Below are 17,996 nucleotides of genomic sequence, written 5' to 3'. Positions count from 1 at the left end.
TGCTCCTAATGTTGATGAAGACTTTTTTGGAACCTTAGTGTAAGGCCTAAGTGGACGCTCGGAGCGGAGCGTTCGGCGGGGCGTGCAGCGTGGCGTCGGGCTCACAAGTGATTTGAGCAGCGTGCACTAAGGCCGCTCCTATACGTTTGCATTTGTCTAATTTGCACGCCGCACGCCCCGCCCCGCTCGAGCGTCCACTCAGGCCTTACACTTACGCTGAACGCAACTGTTCCCATTCCAGATGAAACTAAACGCAACTCAGCCTCTAAACAAAGTCAATTTGACGTCAACAGTCTATAACCTCACTTTTACCATTTATTTACGTTTAAACATTTAGTAATGTTTAAAACCCTGATTAATAAGTTAATGCCGGCCGGGCAGGCCTGTGGGTTCCACACGACGGCTAGTCTGAGCGAGGTGCGGTTGTTATCAAGACTGCGAGTCGTCGACAACTCCGAGATCGGCAAGCGAGCCATGGCAGAAGGCAAACCGCCCAAGATCATCTGCGTTTATAACAAGAGACGTAAGCCCTTGGTTTTTCTCTATATTATTTACACGGGAAATGTTATACTGACCTGCAGTACCTCGTAAACTCAGCTGTGAAGTCAAAATAATGCTCACAATCAGACCACCACTTACTGAACTTTTATACACAACACCGCACAGAATGTAAAGTATCACACCAAATTGGCAGACTAAAATTAATCAACTCGATTCTAGAATCTGGTTACAATAATAATAATAACTCAGCCTATACGGTGATCTTGGACACGGCGCGGATAGTCCGCCGGTTCCTCTCTCTGCGGCCCTGACCACCGGCAGCTTGGGCCCTGCCCCGCTGCTGGCGGCACCCTAGGTTAGGTTTTTTATAATGTGTTAATACTTATTTTTTGTTGTTTTTTATGTGTTTTTGTATTTTACTTTTATATTCATGTTATAAATGACCTAGCCTAAGAAGAAAAATAAATAAATAACTCAGCCTATATACGTCCCACTGCTGGGCACAGGCCTCCTCTCACCTCTCACTCTCCAGTGGTAAATATCAAATAATATTTCGTACATAAGTTCCGAAAAACTTATTGGTACGAGCCAGGATTTGAACCTGCGACCTCCGGATTAAAAGTTGGACGTCATATCCAGTCGGCCACCACCGCTTCCAATTGGTTACAACTAGGCTTAATTTTTGACAGTAAGGCCTATTTAAGTAACGCAGTGAGTACGTAAAATTACAATCTTTTGCAGGAGTGGGCTTCATTGGAGACCGAGTGATGGTGGCAATCAAAGGACAAAAGAAAAAGGGCATACTAGTGGGTCTGAAGCAAACGCAAAAGGTGAAGGTACCCAAGTTTGACAGCAACAATGTGGTGCTCATAGATGACAATGGCACACCACTGGGAACCCGTATTCATGTGCCCATCCCGACCATTCTGCGCACCATTCTCAAGGAGAGAACACACTCAAAGGGCGCAGATTACACAAAGCTCCTCGGAATAGCCACTAGGTTTGTTTAAGTTGTTAGTTCTAGTTTGTAAATAGGTAGTGATATTGAATAAATTTATTTGTTATACAATAATGTATTGATTTATTCCTTTTTGACTAAGATAATGAAAAATTATAATTTCTCTAAATGTTAGAAGTTTTGTAGTGTTATAGAATGTAGAAAGTTAGGTTTTTAAGTTGTTTTAGACATAAGGTTAAGTAGCAGGTGTAACTGCTATAGTTCGTTTTTTTACCATTAGAAATAGGGTAAACAAACTTGATGTGTCTTTTAACCCTTTAACCGCCACAGTCTGATATATAAGACATTACATATCCAGCTCATTTCGCCACAGTCTGATAAATAAGACAAAGATCTGATTTGGTTTTTACAGCACATTTATAACTCCCGTAACTATGCCAACCTTACTCTCCGTGGTACAATTACTCTCGGTGGCGACATGAGCACGCTCGATCAAAAATTGCTGGCGGTTAAAAGGTTAATTGAAAAACACATTTTAAAATAAGTTACGGCAAATATGTAACAATTATGAATCTAATACAATCGTTTATATTCTTCTGCTTTAATAATTAATAGTAACTGATTATTAAAAAGCGTTTTTCAATTAAAAGACATGTCAAGATTGCATGCTCGCATGTTTATCGAGCGGTGTTAGCACGGCTGCATTTTTATTGCTTGTCACCATGCCTGTCACATTCTAACAAGTATGGGGTAAAAATAAAACAGAGATGGAAATTTGAAAATTTAATAAAAACTAAATTCAGTTCCACTCGAAAGTAGAGTAAGGACACGACATGCTACCGACTGGCGACACGGCGCGGTAAGTACAGAACACGTCCCGGCGGCGCCCGCTTGACTCCACCACGTTAACCGTGGCGGTAGAAAGAAGCTGACATATTAGGTACCCCTCTTTGAAGACTGTGTATACTGTCTTTCCTGATTTAGTAGTGTAAACATTTAGCTGCTTATCTTAGCTTCCCAAATTACGCAACAAAAGCATTTCGGATGCTGTAACTAGGAAGATGTAACACCCTCTTTACAAAACCTTTATATCACCCAAAACCACTTCATTGGGTATTGTCTTGGGTCGTCCCATTTGTTTTTCGTCAAGTTCTTAAATTAGTCCTATTCTGCTTGCGTCACTCATTCTACATTCGTCACAATCGTCGGTGGCTTTCAATGTAGAATGAGTGACGAAAGCAGAATAGGACTAATTTAAGAACTTGACGAAAAACGAATGGGACGACCCAAGACAATACCCTTCATTGCACTATGTGCCATATTAACTTTTTAGAGAATTGAATGAATGGGTCGGTGACATCTAAATCAGGGTGCTATGATAAAGAAAACGATGGAAGTATCTTGACAGAGGCACCGCCTCATACTTTTAACAGCAACACGGTTAATTGACAATTGGTAGCCCTTATCTCGTCGCAATAAAGTTTACTTATGGTCAGTTAACCGATTCGTTGCGTGTTCCATTTTCGAAAACTTTTGGTTGTAGCGCGGAACAATCATTTCATGACACGGCAGCCACGCCATGCGCCATAGAATATGATGACACTCCTCCCGTGTCATACGCCACACGTAAAAACATTGATGACACGGCAGGCGTGTCATCAGCCCCGAATCGGTTAACTGTGTCCACATTGGAGCCTAGTTATTATAGCGAACCAGCGCTAAGCTTAACCTATTATATCCATGGGTATATCCTCAGCAACTTTCTACAACCACGATTAGCTGGCCTGACATTCGCGAGTCATCTGACAAGTCGCCGCCATTTTAATAAGGCTTTAAAATCGTATATTGCTACATTCCATTTGTTTAAAACTGTGAACGATACTTATAAGATAAGAATTTTATTTAGATTAATGCTATTGACGCGCCGAAGACGCTACTTATGATGGATAACATGATTTTATATATTTAGTATATTATATGCACAACAGCTGTGACTAGAGATGAAGATTCGCGGTGCGTCCGAGTGCCCGCCGTATGACATAACATAACACTTAAGATTCCATGGTACCATTGTAAACAGTTAGGACCTCCCCTGTTACCACCAACATACTTTAAGCTATTTAGAAATGAGATTGCGTATGAAAAACAGGGTTAGTACAAATCAAATCAATCAAATCTCTCCAGCTCTGCTGCTCCACCAATAAAGAAACGTTGTCCATCGCCGCACCACTTGCCAGCGAGACCTGCGGGTACAGCCCAACCTGAGTAGATACTTTATACTTTAGAGGCTTGGTGGTATCACAATTATCTAGCTAAAATTAATTTAGTATAAGACAGTACGCATATTTCGGGAATTGACAAAAAATTTGGTCAGTGTTGGCGATTCCTTAGGAGCCCCTCCACGATCGTTCATCGCTTCTTATTTTCATGCTGCGCATACACTGGGTATTCTGAATACCCGTTAAACTACATTTATAAGGGATTATTATACGTACTATTGCACCGAACGCGTCGAGAACGGTATGTCAAAACGGATCCAATTGTTACATTCGTTTCGTTAGAACAGATATCGATCCGCACACATATCGTTACCCATTCCGTTCTCTGGTAGGTACGTAGGCAACTCTGAAAGTTCTTAGAAAAGGCTACTTAGAGATCATATAACAAAAAGAGGCATATTATTTATGAAAATATAACTCCTTATACTTTTTTTGAGGTATATGCAATTTGGTCGTTATCTGTGTTTCAGGATTTAGGGCAATTTGGAAATTGTACGTCGAGCGTTATTCCAATTTCAACGTAACAATTTTTTCGTATTACTATTTATAACAATTTTCATTGAGGCCTCAGCCAACAACAGAGTTACAGTAGGCTTCAGTTATAGTTTTATAATGAAGCCTAGTTCTTGTACGTATGTTTATTTTTTAAATTACACATTTAATCGCTTTTGTAGTTATTCAACGGATGATCATAGAGAAGCATGTCATTCAAGAGTGACGTCAAAAGTTAACATCGCACAGCTGTGCGGTTAATAAAAAATACTGGCAAAAAATTGTTTATCAGTAGTTTTTGATATCCCTCAGTATTCATATGACACTGTTAAAAAAATCTTGCTTAAATTATTTTGTGTCAAAAAAGCTTGAATCCCGATGGGTACCTCATGAATTTCATACAAAACCTCCGAGGACCTAAAATCGCCATACAAAAAAGGCATTGGAAGAATGAGCTGTGTGCGCTTCAGGGTAATCCTATCCTAATGAAAATTTGTACGCGTGGTCAGAAAGAGGTAAAGCACGCATTAAAATAAAGAGTAACGTCCTAATTACTTCAGCTTTTTCTATTCTAAACACTTTCAGTTTGCCCCTCGTACCTATAATAAACCCTTAGTCTATTCTTCTTGCAAATCACTTTGACTACCGAGAACCCGCGTGGTAGGCACTCGTAATGTTTGCTCAGATAAAAGAACCCGCCCAGCGGGTTGTTTTGTACGCAGATATAGACGACCGGTTTCTGGGGTAGTGCGCCGTTTTTTGCCTGGTTGCGAAAGTGTAAACGGTAGAACGATTGGCATGTCACACGGCGGACGCGGAACGCGTTGGTGGCGCCATATTAATGGCACTCATTTGTACACTTCGTAATAATCACTCGAGCCGCTCGCGCGTCTAAGCCTCAAGTCTATGGTTGATGTAGGTACGCTACTTTTTATCATCCTAAGGCCACGGCCCTATCCATTGTACTAATTACTTCATTGTAATTGTAATTTATACTATTTCCAATTGGAATAGAGTTGAATTTATTTTACCTTTCGATATCAAAACAAAAGAAATTCAACCATATTTCCTTCTCTATTGATTTCACATTCGAATGTAATTTTTTCTCGTATGATGTTTAGGAGGCTATAGAATGTTGCCATACAACGTGGCTCTGCACATCAACCGGAGACCCAAAGCCTAAACCCTGTTTTTATATCTCAGGTACTGAAATAACAGTTCAATCGGCCAATTTACTAGACTACGACCACGCTAAGTTTGCACTGACTTGCCAGTGACAATGATTACATAAATACATAATTACATAAATATACCATAGGAGTGCCATATTTAACATATCACTTGGCATGAAAACTTAGCGTGCTCTGACAAACCCAATCATCCTCATAAAGCTGTAAGTAAAAGACGCTTGGACTTTGGGGCAATCGTCCTGAAATTTTAGTATTTAGGATATAAAACAAGGAATAACCAATACAATAAACCCTCACCGATAAATGGAGCTCGTCGACGTTGTCGGAAACGGTCGAAAAATATCTTAACTGGACGAAATACAGTGAGTGTGACGTCATTACACGCCGGGGCGCCTCAGAGAGGTCAGGACCTGCGGAAAAGGAGGGGGGTGAGGACGGACGGGGGAGGGGAGAGAGGATTAAGATAGTTTATATGTTAATAATAGAGAATCGGACTGTTGTCAGAATGTTTTTTTTTACATTAACTCGTAAATATCGTAAATATAATCAGTTGCTCATCACTGCGATTTCTAAGATTTTTAGTCTTTCAATAATGAAATAATTGAGGCATTTTGAATGCTGAAATATTATCACCAACGTATGACGCCGTTTATGGTCCAATCGCATTGACGGACTGTCCATTACATTTCGAAAAAAGTAACTAAGTAGGATAATTCGCCAGTAACTGGCCGCTCTAAACTATTATATATCAAAATGAGTTCTATTAACCTATAAATAGAATTCATTTTATTATAAGGTGGCCAGTTATTGAAAGCTGGCCAGTTATTAACCTTGAAGTTACTGGCGAATTACCCTGTACAATTTCCTTGACCAGTCAGTCCGATCTTCTACTGTTTTTCCGGATTAACTAACGCCAATGGCGAATCGCTATCATCCATCATTTATTTTAAATAAATAAGTTTTTTTTTTAATAAATATTTGTGTTCTACCCGGCTCGGCCGATCCACCAATAAATAAACTTTGTCCATCACCATATACCCAGTGATATTAAGAAAATATAATTCAAGTCAACTATAGCAGAGTTAAAACTGTGATATTACAGGAGGGGGTACAATGCAAATAAGTGTAATATAAAAAAATAAGGGGAAAATTATTGTTTCCTTTTCCGGTAAATTATTCGGCCTATTTACCAAAAAATATTGAAAAACAGACGGGTGACTTTGTATGTAAGAAGGAAGCTGAGTAAAGGGCGAATTGAATTAGATTTTCGGCGATTTAAGTAGTAAAATACCGTATAAAATTTGGAAATACTGGCAGTAAATAATTTCTTCCTTTCTAAGTTAAAAAGGGACCATATCAATAAATATTAGTGTAGTTAAGGAAGGGAAGGGAAGGATGGGTGAGAGGCGTACACACAAACATACAAACGACCGCATCCTTATATTACAGTAGTAAATAGGACACTAGAACAAGCTAACATTAAAAAGTTACAGTTAATTGTATAAAATTCGGATAAGGCGATAAGATCAGTATAGTAGAAGTAAATACTGAGCGGACGGCCGCGATACGGGTGAGAATTTTCATAAAAAAGTGTACCATTTATTTTGTGGAATACTATCAACTTTTGAGTTATTTCTACTCAGAAATTCTGAGTCGATAGTCCGAAAAACTGAGTCAGAATCACAAGGACTATCGATTTATAAAGGAAAAAACGTGTCCGAAAAAAATTACCGTTTTTTGACACATTTTCACATACATTTTGAATGTACCGTCACAAAACGGACACCAAAATTTTTGTATAAAAAAATTGGAACACTTTTTTTCTTGTTTTCAAAATCAATTAAATAAATCACTAGTCTTTGTGATCCTGAGTCAAAATTATTCAAAAGTTGTTAGTTATTCAAATAAAAGTAATTAGTACACCTTTTTTAAAAACCCCGGGTTTCCACCCGGCGGGTACACGGGTACACCTACTACTCTATAACAAATATCGTGTCGAAAAGATTATATGCTGTTATCGTGCAGCTAACTGTCTTAATGCCGTCTACCCGTGTACACAGATATATTCCCATTCAATATTACTAGGCGTTAATATAATATGATTATATAAAGGCTACAAGACAACACCGAAACTCTGAAAATACAAGGTTTTTATTTGGGCTTATTTGTCACTATTTCAAGGAAAATATACTATATTGTCGGTTATAAATATGGATTTTTAGTATGCAATCTTTATGCCTGTAAGCAGTACTATTGAATACCGACAATTTATAGTCGAAGTTACGTAAGAATTATTTTTAGACAGTTATGAAACTAACACCTACCATTTAACTGATAGCCATAGCTTCTTTTACCTTTACATAAGGGTCAAATCATAACTGTCAAAAATCAAGCCTTACGTTACTCTTATACTATAGGACTTTTTACTTGAAAACGACACATTACCCGTATATTGTTTACATTAAGCGTATATATCGTCACATAATATTGTATGGGCTATCATCGCGGCCGCTCCGCTCGCTACGCTAACACCTGACTATAGTTTGTAACGAGCCGCCCTACTGGCGGCCCTTGCGACTCGACCGACACCTACTGCAGAAATAAAATACTAAATAACAATACCGACTAAAATATACCGCAACAAAATTATAAAATAAAAATCTACTCACGTTTCGACTATGATAAAAGTTCTAATGACGTCGTATAACTATTAAAATGTATGTTTTACTTAATCTAGGAAGAGTTACGATAATGATTTAATGATAGGAGCTTCGGTCGCGGGCTAACCGCAGTTCTCGACATTTATTTGTGGTACACTACACAATCCACATTGCAACTGGATCGGGGTACACGGGTTAACCTTTAGGTTACCCGGGTTTATAATTTCTTCTAAAATCTTTCATATCGAACAGTAAACGATTACTGTGTGTGTTTTAGTTTTACGTATATCGGCAAAGATGTTTCTGTTGACCTATAAAACGTTATCACCGTCTAAATGTACAAAGAAAAACCCACAAGATCAACATTAAACTGTAGCGTTTTTGAGAGTCATATTTAAATTTGTTCAAAAAGGCATAGCCGAGAACTGCGCAAATACGGCACTTGGATATCTCGATATAGATTTGATCGACCTCGCCCGGACCGACGCAATTGAATAGTGTTCTAGCTACTACGGGACGCTGCGACCCGCCACACTGGACTTTGAGTTTTATTTCATATAGATAGGTACCAAATCACATTCATCACTTGAGTAAGTACCTACTACTTTTTTTTTGTATAAAACACAAAGATAAATTTAAATGTGACGGTAGGTAATATTTTGAATTTATTTTTGTGTTTTTTGGTCCAAACGCTATTTAAAGGTCTGTCATAACTGGCGAATACGCCGCGAGCACGATATTTACGTATCATTCGCACACTGTAATAAGCAATACAATTAACTGACCATTGGTGCCCCCTATCTCGTTGCAATAAGGATTACAAACAGTCAATTTACTGATTCGACGATTACATCGTACTAAGTAATGCACGCGAGCCATCACCGAGTCTTTCGCAGACACAAAATCGCTGCGCGTTCGCCAGATATGGACGCACCTTAAGATTCTTAGATTTTACTATTCGAATACAGTTTTGAAGTGAAAACTTCTTTAGCGGCGCTGTGCACTTTTTGTGATGGGGAAAAAATGTTAAACTCGCGACAGGTCACGTAACCGTAAGATTCGTAAGACGTAAGACGGACACGTGACCTGATCGAAAAACTGTTACAATGTCATTGAGTTTTCACTTCTGCCGGCACTCCCGGAGTGCAACCCGTTGTTTTCTTAAAGATTCAGGTACCATCTAAACTAAAACTCCCAAAGCCCAGTGTGGCCAGTGACCAAGAGGCCCCGTGTCAAACTCAAAGAAGACGCGAAGCAACACGGAGCCGGCCGCAGCGGTTTACACGTCGACGACCATCTTTTTGTGAATGTCAGTGTTGCCAACCACGGAGCAGAACTCCTCGAACGATATCTTGCCGTCCTCGTCGCGGTCCGCGAATAGGATCGTCTTGTCGACGATCTGTTGCAGCTGCGTGTCTTTCAGGTTGTTGCCGACCATCATCTTGAGGACCTGTGGAGGTTATGGTCGCAGGTTAATATTTGTCATTTCGTTTGGGTACGTAATTTCAAATATGGCCGCATCCGGCATGCAACTCGCTTGCCACATAACTTTTATCGGTAGGTACAAAAAACTTAACAATGTTAATGGTCAATGCTTATAGTTCGTTTTTTTTTAGCATTAGAAAGAACTTGCAAGAAGGTAAGCGATCTTGACAAGTCTTATAATTGAAAAACGCTTTTTAAAAATCAAAAAATATTACTTATGAAAGCAGAAGAATATAAAAGATCGTATTAGATTCATAATTGTTACATATATGCCGTAACTTATTTTTAAAATGTGTTTTTCAATTAAAAGACACATCAAGATTGTTTACCTTTTTCCTAATGCTAAAAAAAACGAGGTATAGTTGTTTTGAAATTATACGACGCGCAAATTTTTGGCAATCGATGTTATTTTTCCTTTTATTTTTGTGCTCTAAATACACATAGGTACTAAGTTTCATTTTTCCTGCCTATTGGGAATTGGGACAATATTTTCCAAAAATATAGAATAGAATAGAATAAGTACTGTAGTATGTTTTCTTAATATATCTTAAAACAGGCATGTCAGAGGAAAGCCGAGGTACAGTTGAGTTCATAAATATGTATACATCTCTTCGCCTTAATCCATTGAAATAAGGTGAAAAAATATATACATATTTATGAACTCCACTATGAATTACGGATGCCTCACATGACTTACAAATACTTGTGAAGTAAAGACAACGTCTTTGCATAATTGTCCAAGCATTGTCCGCAAGTATCGTTATATTCGTTATCTCGCGCAAGGCCAAGTACATGAGTCGCTATTGTTTTAGGGCGTCTTACTCGCTCAGCATTTCACGCACTACACCGGACCACGTAATGCCTGACACCAAATATGGATGCATCTTAAGATCTTATATATACCTTGGACAGACTATGCTCAACGCGCTGCTCGAGCCCCACAATACCCTACTCGCGCGATTAATCGAGAGGCTCCTTGCCGATCCTTTGTCACGCCAAAAAACCGACAAAATAGGGGGCGGTGGGCATAACGACCGGCATAACGAGTAGCGCGGCCACACTACGTCTCTGCCTACTTCCCATGCCATTCGTCGAGTATGTGCCCGGGGTAATAAGGATAGGAAGAAAGCTTTACCTAGGAGAGGAGAGAGCTCTTCCAGGTAAAGCTTTCTTCCTTGTCGAGACGAACCCGTCATTGTCGTAGATGCGGAAAGCGAAGCGCAGTTTGGACAGCTTGTCGCCCTTCACGCTGAACTGCGACACACCCTGGATGACCTAGAAGTACCAAGGATAGGAAGGAATTACCTGGAAGAGCTCTCCGTTGGAGATGAACCCGTCATTGTCCATATCATAGATGCGGAAAGCGAAGCGCAGTTTGGACAGCTTATCTCCCTTCACGCTGAACTGCGACACACCCTGGATAAACTCCTTGAAGTCCACCTGTCGACAGATAAATAAATAAATAATAAATAAATAAATATTATAGGAAATTTTTACACAAAATGACTTGTGTTGTGGGTACTCAGACAACGATATATGTAATATATAAACACTTAAATACATAGAAAACAACCATGACTCAGGAACAAATATCTGTATCATCATACAAATAAAAGGGCATTTATTTGTAAATACCAGGATTCGAACCCGGGACCATCAGCGTCATAGGCAGGGTCACTACCCACTAGGCCAGACCGGTCGTCAAAAAACAAAAATACTAGTACAGTCAACTGTAAAAATATGGGTGTAGCCAACTTGTTCAAAAATATGTCCCATAGTTCTTAATTCGCTGACATAGCTCTTAGCTATGAGACTTATTCTTGAGATTATTTGTGCACCCATATTTTTACAGTTGACTGAACTACAGAAAAAGCCAGCTAAAGGGAGACAAGGAGTATATGAGGTTCATTTGCTCTATGAAATCGCCATTTGTTCTGACTTTCAAGCTATTATTTTAGTAGTTGGAAGACAGTTTATCTTGTTTTAGGAAAGGGCACCAAGGATGTTTTCTTATGATTATGACAATTTTAGATATAATATTTGCTAACGTAATTAGCGTAAAGGGGCCCACTGATTAACAGTCCGCCGGATGGTATCTGCCTGTCAGTTGTTCGGAACTGTCAACTTTTTGTTCTAACTGATAGGCCGATTTCGTCCGGCGGACTGTTAATCAGTGGCCCCCTTTAGTCAGGTTCGACAGTTTTAAAAATTGCTGTAGCAGTGTACACTTTATCATGCATCGGCTAGCATAATAAAACTTTCAGTCTCTGGAAAAAAAGATTCGAGGAGATCTCATTAATTTTAAAACTACACATCTACTCAGTTTCGATACAGATGTTTGACTAGAGACCTAACTGGCATTTCCGGTTTTAAAACCAATTGTTCGTATCTAATGTCTATTTGACCTTCGCGCCTTACTCGAACTGTACAAAGGAATTCGTATTAGGAAGCTACAAACAAGGCTTAGATTTATCCTACGAAAGAGACCTTCAGGCTTTTTGAGTTTGAGTTAAACTTTAATTGACAACTTTACCTATACTTTACTATAGGTTACAGTTAGGCAGTCAACAAAAATAATTATCGCGTAACAATGCCGCGCAAAACACATCTACTAATTTAAAAACTCATTCAATTACACGCCTTATGCTCAAACAATAACAAGTAAGTACGTACATAATATGTCGAGCGACTTTTCAAAAGCCGTTACGGTGGATTATCGAGTGACACAGCGCGATAAGGTGCGCGAGCGCCGCCGGTGACGTCACATTTGTTTATCAACAAACAGTGCGAGGCCGCAACTTGAACTACCTGACTTTAGTGTTTTTACATACTATGTTCAAGTAATGTCATACATAGAGGTTAATATGTTTACGTAAAAATGTTTTTCAGAATGTAAGTTTTTACGAAATTTCATCTTACGTCGAAATACGAAATGGTCCTACTATTTAAACGTGAAACGTGGATGGATAGGAATATACAAAGGGGCTAGTAAAAGGGAATATTCTTTAAAATTCAGTTGTTTTTGTCCGAAAGTTATCACTTATCATGTTTGTGTCCATAAAGTTATGGAGTTCTCCGTATTATACCTATTCTGTAACTGCTGTTTTTCTGTCTGTCCATGTACCCGTTTGTCAGCGGGTCTAATGATCGGTAGACAGTTGGAATTTTGAATAAGTTAAAATGTGTATTTTTAAAGACGCAATGATATATCAAGAAAAGGAACAAAGTAAAGTCATTACTTATTTTATTAATTAGGTAGAAAGCTTGGAAAGCGCCTCAGAGAAAAGGGGAATGACCCCCGTTCTGAGTCATGGCTTGTCCAACAGGTCTCCATCGCCATTCAGCGGGGTAACGCTGCTAGTGTGATGGGGACCTTTGGACCCGGCATGGCTCAGAACGGGTTTTAGTTTGTTAAGTTTTATACATACATACATAATATGTAAAATTGAATAAAATTAGGTAGATAATTCAATCAACACAAATAAATCATTACGAGTAAAAGTTATGTATTGTACAAGTGTAAAGCCTAATCCTTCGTGTTATTATTATTAAGCACGAATATCGTAATATTACCGCAATGAATCGCGTGTTGTCTGGACATTTTCCTGTTGCATGTGCCAGTGTGCCACCCTCAATGTTCGATAACAATGTAACCAACAACAACCAAGGCTATTTGTCATTATTCCCCACGCGACTATGAATCTGTTTAATATCATTTAAATGCGAAGTAAAATTTATGTAGATGGAATAGATTTTGTAAAGAAAATGTACTCGTAAATCTACGAAAATCCTTGTGGTAAGCGTCTTTTCTTTACCCATCGATTTTTAGGGTTCCGTACCCAAAGGGTAGAACGGGACCCTATTACTAAGACTTCGCTGTCCGTCCGTCCGTCCGTCTGTCACCAGGCTGTATCTCACGAACCATGATAGCTAGACAGTTGAAATTTTCACAGATGATGTATTTCTGTTGCCGCTATAACAACAAATACTAAAAACAGAATAAAATGAAGATTTAAGTGGGGCTCCCATACAAAAAACGTTTTTGACCAAAGTTAAGCAACGTCGGGCGGGACTTTACTTTATTTCGCCCGTAATTTTTATGCGTAAGTACCTTAGTTAAAGTTCAAAACAACTGTGTAATTATCGTTATTGTCGGCTTTCGGCCACTAAATGATTGTATCTTATCGCACAGTTAAACGCTTTGTAAGACAATAGAGGTTACATAAGAACAGCTTATGAATGCAAGGTAACTGTAATTTACTTAAATCTCTGTGGTCACCGGCTTCTACGTCGAACTGACTAACCTAAAATAGTTTTAACCGTTAGTAAAAAAAATCCATATTGAGCAGTTTAAAGAGTTGAAAATATCACAAATAGACTAGTAGACGAATATACTCCCGAGCCATGGCAACAGCAGCGACGTCAAGTAATATCATTTGATTTCATATTACGTCGACGTCCACACAAGGTCTGGAGATACTTTTCTTCTTAATATTCCATACGGTTACCAACAAAGCTTCCGGCAAAGATTACCTTGCTGAATTTCAACTATTGCACACCAAGGTCCGGGTGACCATGGAAGCTTGATTGGTCACCGTGTAGCAAGGTTTAAATGCAAGATTTGCTAGTGACGTACCTCTCCATTGCCGTCAGCGTCGAAGATGTCGATAACGCGCTGCACCAGCGGGTTCTGCTGGAGTTCCGGCAGCGACATGAACTCATCGATGGACAGGGCGCCCGAATTGTCCAAGTCCAGCTTGCGGAAACGCTTGCCCAGCCGCCGGATCTCGTCGGCGTCGACTAAAACATGAACACTTGCAACACGTATCCGGAGTGGGGCACACACCAGGGCGCCTTGGGCATACCAGCAGCTCCCATCACAAGTAGATGTTGAGAACTTGAGGATTTTGATGTAAGTTACTGGTTTGCCTAAGCATTCGACTGGCATAAGCTCGCGCAACCTTGAGAATACGCAATCTAAGTTTACTGTGACCGACAACTTCAAGGATTAACTGAAGTAATGAATCTCTAAGGCACACATTTACATGTGCTCCTGTATTTAATAACAAAGTCGCGGCCAAGTGCAGGGGTTTTATTATGGGTACATTTAACTGACCATTGGTACACCGAACCACAACGATATAGGGTCTACCTATGGTCTGTTAAATGTATTTCTGTTCTGTCTAATAGTTTCATCCGTTGTATCAGTGGCGCGACGTGCCTTGTGCCACAACGTAAGCTCCAATTAACCTCGTGTGCTTCTACAGTTAATCGTGGCAGATTGATCTGATGGATCTACCAGCTCAAAGCTATCATTGTTCTGTTGCATTGGGTTATTTTCTGCTCGTAAACATCTGAAGGACAGGACCCCAAACTTGAGAAGAGTTTGAGCAAGAGAACACTGAATATCTTGAAATGGTTTACCAGTGTTGGATGGATGGCTGGATGACAAGAAAATCTCATCAGTCAACGTCGCGCCACTGTACTTGACCGAACATATTCGTAGATCGTCTATTCTCAATGCTCTCATCTTTATCGCTCGCAACGATCGAACAATAGAGATGGAGAAGTATAAACTTGGATAAAGACACCCCTGTCTTGAAACTCTTATTTAACCCTGGTATGTGTCATGCGACTAATGGCGTTTGGATGCGAGGACGACAGCCGACCAGACCATAACGTCTACACGTCGCTCTTCCATCTCTGTCCTACGAGCTTAGAGCCTATGCGCCCGACAGAGAAAGAGGTGCGATGATCCGTGCAGCAAATGTCATCTTAGTACGAGTTTTTCGTGTTCATGGACTTTAGACGTAAATGTAAGCTTAAAAAACTTAAAGCGCAGGTTCAAGTGCTCGGAAAGTAAGTTATGGGCCCGATTCGGATTTTGAAATAGACATCTATTAGATATATTTTAGTCATCACGAAGATACGATAACGATATGTTCTCTAAAATAAATGCAACTCCAAGTATCACAAGCCCAGTTACATAATTGATTCATTAAAGTGCAAGATAACACTTGCACTGCGTGGACTGTAAAATCTTTGCACTTTTCTTGGTCTAACTCTAGTAAAAATTTGAGAAGATACTTGTTGACTCGGACACTGCTTTTTGGCAATGTATGTGGTTTCAGGATTTTGACGTTCAAAGTGTTTTATGAATAGCAAGTTAGGAAGGTCTTTCTCTACGAGTATATATTGACGATCTATTTTCAACCATCCAACTGTGTCCCTAGTGAAAAAAGGTATAAGTCTCGAGCAGCGCGGTTGTAAATGAGTATAAGTTCCAAGTAACACCTATGCCCTTTTACTCCTAAGCTTTGTGAGACTTGTACCCTTTTTCACTAGGGCCACAGAATTATTAAGTCCATGAACATAATAACACTCGAATATTGTTGTTTTATATTATATTGGCCAGTTCTGCTAACACTTGAGCTTGGCCTGGTCTGGCCTGCAGCCGCCACGGCAACCTATTGCCTATTCCTGGCGCTAAAACAGCGTCTATTCTAACAGAACACTCGCGTGCTCACTCGTGCTTTGCGTGCTTTCTCTTTCGCTACACCAACTATGAAGAAAAACTATCAATTATGTAAAGTGAGTACAACGAACAGCGATTCAAAACGTTAATCTATTCATGCAAAACGAAAGAGAAAGGAGCATCTCCCGAGCGTTCGCCGAACGCGATATGTACACCGTATATACACATATCATACAAAATATTCACGGTCTATTCTATAAACATAAAAAGCCATCTAGAACGATACATTACGTCCGAGTGCAGAAAGCGGCACGTTACTAACTCGGGGCCGCGGCGGCGGCAGTAACCTTGAAGATAGAACCCTAGGGCTCCACAGAACTATGTCACTTTGACGAACATAAAGATATTTGTTTCACTTTATAATGTTCCTTCGACATAGTTACATGGCGACCCTGCCATAGTCCTTGACTGTATATGCGAAGTCCCGCGCCGCCGCGGCCGCTCTCGCATACATTCCTCGCCCCTGAGTGGCAGTAACGTCTCTAACAGATCGCAACAAACATTCAGAATGTAAACTACACACGCCGGACTATCGCGGGTTGCACTACCCAACAACTAGTTCATGTATGTTCATCCAGAACAATTTTTGTGTAACGCGTTCAACATCAGGATGGAGGAATTATGCACGGAAATGTTCCTAGAGTTGTTCTAGAATAGAGTAGAAACATGTATGCGGTCCGAAGGTGAGGCACGGACTGACGGCACAGAAGATGCACAGGCGTGAGTGGCCGGTGTGGAAAGAGTTTGGAGGTAGCGGTCAGCGGAGAATACACTCCTGCCTAACTTCTGTATGTTAACTGCAAGTTCTTTATTAAGAAAACTTGATTGTTTAGGGAGAAATCCCATTAAATTAATTTTATTGATGAAAAATAGCTGTTAACAGTGCTCGGCTACTTTAGCACATAGCATGGGTACAGCTTATTGTGCATGTATTTCTAGAACATAATGTGGCGCTAGATGTTTGTTTAGTTTGAAAAATTGTTCTGGACGCGAGTGACGTGACGTGCGAGATGCAACATGAGGGACACCTCCGTGTCACTACACACTCACAGTTCTCCACCTTAAAATCAATGCAGTTAACACGCGCTGAAAACAAACCTCCGGTTAAGCTCAGAACCTACATGATACCATCTGTAACACTCTCAACAAGTTTAGTCGGAAGGGCGGGTCAGTAGGGAAGCAAACAGAACAAGTTAGAGACACAGAAAGCAACTCATGGGAATCAACTTCAATTTCATTATTAGTTTTATTTGATCTTATTAGATTTTTATACCAACAGTAAAAAGGTACATAAAGAATGAGACGGACTGGAAGAGTATAGATTAGTAAGAAAAATAATTACTTACAGTTGGAACAGAGCTCCATGGGAATTGAGTTTTCATTGCCCTGAAAATTAGATTACATCTTGTCAGTTTACAAAATTAGACCCTGATTAGGTTCTTGGTTTTTTAGCACGTATGTAGTGAGAATGGCTACACAAATTAGTAGGTACCCACATTGAATTCAGAATGATTATGCACATTATTGCAATTAGAGATCAATGAGGTCGGATAGCAGTTTGAGCACCGCGGGCCTCGGGCAGTGCCGGTCCGCCGTTCGCTCCGCAGCGAGACAACACCTTGGCCAAAACAGCACCAGCGGAGTTAAATTTAGCCCGCCCGCAATATAATACACACTTACCATTTTGAGTTTTTAGTAAATCACTCGTAAGCAAAGAAGAATAACTGCGGTGCAGTCGAACACTGTGATTTTATCACGAATTATGTTAAATCGCAAAAACCCTCGCTACACCATCGATCTAAACTTTCTTTTAGAAATTGCGAAATTATGTTGCCAAACTTAAAAATTAAAACGTCAAATGTTAAGATGCGTTCAAAAAACATAGATCAGGACCAA

General features: G+C 39.8%; 2 protein-coding genes across 4 annotated transcripts in view; one reads left to right on the top strand and one right to left on the bottom strand.

Annotated features, from left to right (window-relative positions):
* The first annotated feature begins 282 nt into the window (after positions 1–282).
* The window catches only part of LOC134671260 (large ribosomal subunit protein uL14m), an 83,760-nt gene continuing 66,046 nt past the window's right edge, over positions 283–17,996 (top strand). Inside the window, exons 1-2 of one of the 2 annotated variants that reach the window (XR_010099199.1) lie at positions 283–523; positions 1,243–1,561. Coding sequence is in view for 1 of the 2 variants with exons in the window: in XM_063529073.1 (XP_063385143.1) it covers positions 340–523; positions 1,243–1,511 (453 nt within the window). In the remaining variant the exon portion in view is untranslated. Of the gene's footprint in view, positions 524–1,242; positions 1,566–17,996 lie in introns of those variants that run through there. The other variant, XM_063529073.1, reaches the window with a different exon arrangement.
* LOC134671204 (calcineurin subunit B type 2) lies at positions 2,230–17,976 on the bottom strand. 2 transcript variants are annotated; one of them, XM_063528997.1, is made up of 6 exons: positions 17,781–17,976; positions 17,447–17,486; positions 17,151–17,186; positions 14,202–14,365; positions 10,871–11,005; positions 2,230–9,530 (listed from the first exon to the last, which is right to left on the bottom strand). In XM_063528997.1, exons 1-6 carry the CDS (start codon positions 17,781–17,783, stop codon positions 9,360–9,362), a joined length of 549 nt encoding a protein of 182 aa, XP_063385067.1. In that variant the 5' UTR covers positions 17,784–17,976; the 3' UTR covers positions 2,230–9,359. The 2 variants fall into 2 exon arrangements, with proteins under 2 accessions (XP_063385067.1, XP_063385068.1); XM_063528998.1 differs by lacking the exon at positions 17,151–17,186 and having other exon boundaries at positions 17,781–17,970.

This window comes from Cydia fagiglandana, chromosome 15 (genome assembly GCF_963556715.1).
Source record: "Cydia fagiglandana chromosome 15, ilCydFagi1.1, whole genome shotgun sequence".
In the NCBI taxonomy this organism is placed as follows: Eukaryota; Metazoa; Arthropoda; class Insecta; order Lepidoptera; family Tortricidae; genus Cydia; species Cydia fagiglandana.
The sequence above is the reverse complement of the archived record's forward strand: the minus strand, read 5'-3'. Positions and strand labels throughout refer to the sequence as shown.

What these genes read in the sequence shown, in the direction of transcription:
- LOC134671204 (XM_063528997.1), bottom strand. An exon ending in TGATTTTAAGGTGGAGAACT is followed by an intron (nt 14,366 to 17,150) that starts GTGAGTGTGTAG and finishes TTCATGTTTTAG; the next exon opens with TCGACGCCGACGAGATCCGG. An exon ending in ACGCTGACGGCAATGGAGAG is followed by an intron (nt 11,006 to 14,201) that starts GTACGTCACTAG and finishes ATCTGTCGACAG; the next exon opens with GTGGACTTCAAGGAGTTTAT.